Source organism: Saccopteryx leptura, chromosome 5, assembly GCF_036850995.1.
Source record: "Saccopteryx leptura isolate mSacLep1 chromosome 5, mSacLep1_pri_phased_curated, whole genome shotgun sequence".
NCBI classification, from domain to species: Eukaryota; Metazoa; Chordata; class Mammalia; order Chiroptera; family Emballonuridae; genus Saccopteryx; species Saccopteryx leptura.
The window spans coordinates 162672457-162675633 of record NC_089507.1 but is presented as its reverse complement, the minus strand read 5'-3'; the positions used below and the strand labels follow the sequence as shown (position 1 = coordinate 162675633).

At 49.1% G+C, this 3177-nt stretch overlaps 1 protein-coding gene across 1 annotated transcript; it reads left to right on the top strand.

Annotated features, from left to right (window-relative positions):
* Positions 1-688: 688 nt before the first annotated feature.
* Positions 689-1663, top strand: LOC136405719 (GTPase IMAP family member 5-like). Its single transcript, XM_066385195.1, has one exon. The coding sequence runs from the start codon at positions 852-854 to the stop codon at positions 1485-1487; it is 636 nt and encodes a 211-aa protein (XP_066241292.1). The 5' UTR covers positions 689-851; the 3' UTR covers positions 1488-1663.
* The last annotated feature ends 1514 nt before the right edge of the window (positions 1664-3177 follow it).

Sequence of the window (3177 nt, the reverse complement as noted above, 5' to 3'; positions counted from 1 at the left end):
TTGAAGTCCAGGAAAAACACAGGGACCTCCTTTCTTTGAGAAAACTGTACTTCCCTGGTCTTGGTGAAGGGCTTGGAGCACCTCCTCAGTGTGGCAGTTATTCCTCTTGGCTGTGGGTGCAAAGTCGGCTTCTTATGTGGATTTCCAATGACCCACGAACCTCCTAAAGTTATCAGCAAACCCTTGTATGCCTTTAGATGTGACTGTTCCCCTGGGGTGGGGGGGCGTGGCTCTCATGTGATACCATGAGGGTCTGTGACCAAGAAATCTGAAGAATCACTAACTTAGTCTCAACATTTCTTTCTTTCTTTCTTTCTTTCTTTCTTTCTTTCTTTCTTTCTTTCTTTCTTTCTTTCTTTCTTTCTTTCTTTCTTTCTTTCTCCTCCCTTCCTTCCTTCCTTCCTTCCTTCCTTCCTTCCTTCCTTCCTTCCTTCCTTCCTTCCTTCCTTCCCTTCTTCTTCCTTCCTTCCTTCCTTCCTTCCTTCCTTCCTTCCTTCCTTCCTTCCTTCCTTCCTTCCTTCCTTCCTTCCCTTCTTCCTTTCTTTCTTTCTTTTTCTTTCTCACTTCCTCTCTTCCTCTTTCTCTCTCTCTCTCTTTTTTTTTTTATAGACATCAGAGTAGAAGATAACCAGTCTGCATCCTCCCTGCTGAGGATCCTCCTGGTGGGCAGGTCCGGTTGCCGGAAAAGTGCCACCAGAACCAACATATTTTGCTGACCTGTGTTTGAGTCCAGGCTGGGGGCGCAGGCTGTGACAAGGACGTGCCAGGCAGCCACAGGCACATGGAATAGGAGGCGCATTCTGGTGGTTGACACTCCCTCCGTCTTTGAGGCAAAGGCCCCGAACCAAGACATGTACAAGGACTTTGGGGACTACTACCGGTTCTTGGCCCCAGGGCCCCACGTGCTGCTGCTGGTGACGCAGCTGGGCCGCTTCACGGCCCAGGACACAGTGGCCGTGAGGAGGGTGAAGGAGGTCTATGGAGCAGAAGCCATGAGACATGTGGTGGTCCTCTTCACCCACATGGAGGACTTATGTGGGGGGTCCTTGCATGAGTATGTAACCACCACGGACAACCTCAGCCTGCGGAGCCTGGTCCAGGAGTGTGACAGGAGGTACTGTGGCTTCAACAACCGGGCCACTGGGGAAGAGCAGAGGAGGCAGCTGGAGGAGCTGATGGCTGTGGTCGAGAGCCTGGAGCGACAGCACCAGGGAGGCTTCTACACAAACGACCTCTTCCTCGGAGCACAGCTGCTCCAGGAAGGCGGCGGAGAAAACCACATGCACTACCTGGCCGAGGTGCACAGGTGCATTGAAAAGCAAAAGCGAGACCTGAAGAGGATGAATCACTGGGTGTACAGGGTGTTCCTCGGAGTCAAAGAGTGGATGCTCTCTCACATTGGGATAACTGCTTTTCTTGTGATATACCTTTTGATTCTTCTTGTGATATGCATTTTGATTCACTTGGGCATTACTGGTGGACACTGAGCATTTTCAGCTGTCTTCTCCCATCAGCTTTCTTTTTTCAGACTCACCATCTCTGTTTACGTTTGTAAGTGATTTAATTTGCTTAGTGCTTAGTCTCAGTTCTGATTGATTTTCCTACGTCAGACATGTCATTCATGTTCTCCAAGGGATTCCAGATAAATAAAACCCAGAGGAAATCCTCTTATTAAAAATAGTCAATGTAAATAATGAATGAACTGGACACCACCTTGAAATCTTTGGGAAGAGTAGGCTTTGCAGGAAGGAGGGTGAGCGGACTGTGATGTTTACTCACTGTTGACGGAGAAGACATGGTATATGAAAATCTAGTAGAAGAACTCACTTATTCAGAAACGCACTCTGGAGTCATCGTAAGCTATAAGGGAAGATGCCCATGGCTGCCCCCATCCCAGAGAGGTTGATGATGTTTGGGGGACAATTCTGGAGGTTGAAGGGTTCTGGGAGGGAGGAAGAAGGGGACCTGGACTTGAGGGGAGGAGAGAAAAGGGGTCACAGAAGCGGGGTGGGTGGCACCTTGGGCAAAGCAGAGGCAGTGAGCGGGAAATAAGGGTCCGGGCTGCATGGAGCAGGGACAGAGAAGGGGCAGACCACACAGTCTTGGACTTTATGCCATTTAAAGCTTGGAGAGGTCTTTCATGGAATCAGTAAGTGTGAGGTAAGAATCTAAGACCAGAGGACTTGGTTTGAGAGTACCTGATTGTTTGAACTTGATATTTGCTTTGGACTTTGTTTCTGTTTGACATGGGTGGCTCTGTCTCAGTTTCATCAGAAAGTCTAATAGTCCGTGTTTTAGCTGACTATTAGCCACAGCTATAAGTCAACGACTGATTAGAATTGTTTTCCAAGGTCTGTAAATGGGACATGATCTCTTTTGTACAAGCTTTCTTGCTGTTACAGAGCAAGAATTCCACTCAGACAGAACCTAAATTGATGGTTCAAATGGGAGAGATGTCACTCCCTGCCCAGACAGTAAAACTCAGAAAGGGGGGAAAAGAGGGAATGAGTCTTTTAAACACTCTAAGTTTTCCTTCTGGAGGCCACAGAGGTGCTGTGGCCCTGGGAGCAATGGGTGATTAATGCCACCCCCACCCTGTGTGGCAGCAGGAGCAGCAGGGGAACTGTCCCAACTCCATGTGAAGGGGGAATCAGGCACTTTAAAAACTCAAGTGTCTGGCCCTGGCTCTATCCACTGAGCCAGTGGCCAGGGCCTCTGGTATCCGATTTGTTATCTGTGACTGTTGAAAGACTCAGTTCAGAATCTTCTGGCGGCAGGAAAGGGCTGTGTCTCCCGAGTTCCCCCAGCTGGGAGTCCTAGCTGTGTGCGGCTGCTGCTTGTTCTCTGGGTTGTTTGATTATTTCAGGCTCTCTCTTCATCTCAGCATGTTGGCTGAGAAAAGACATTTTTGTGGGTGCTTCTTGTTCTGCAGCATTTGGCCTCGTCCTTCCTGTCACCTTGGGGCTGTGTTTGAGGTTGGCTTACAATTTAAAAAAATTTTTTTTATGAAGTGAGAGGCAGGAAGGCAGGCAGACAGACTCCCACATGTGCCCAAACCAGGATCCATCTGGCAAGCCCCCTCAGGGGGATGCTCAGCCCATCTGAGACCACTGCCCCCTTTTTCAGCAACTGAGCTATTTCAGTGCCTAAGGCAAAGGCCATGGAGCTGTCCTCAGC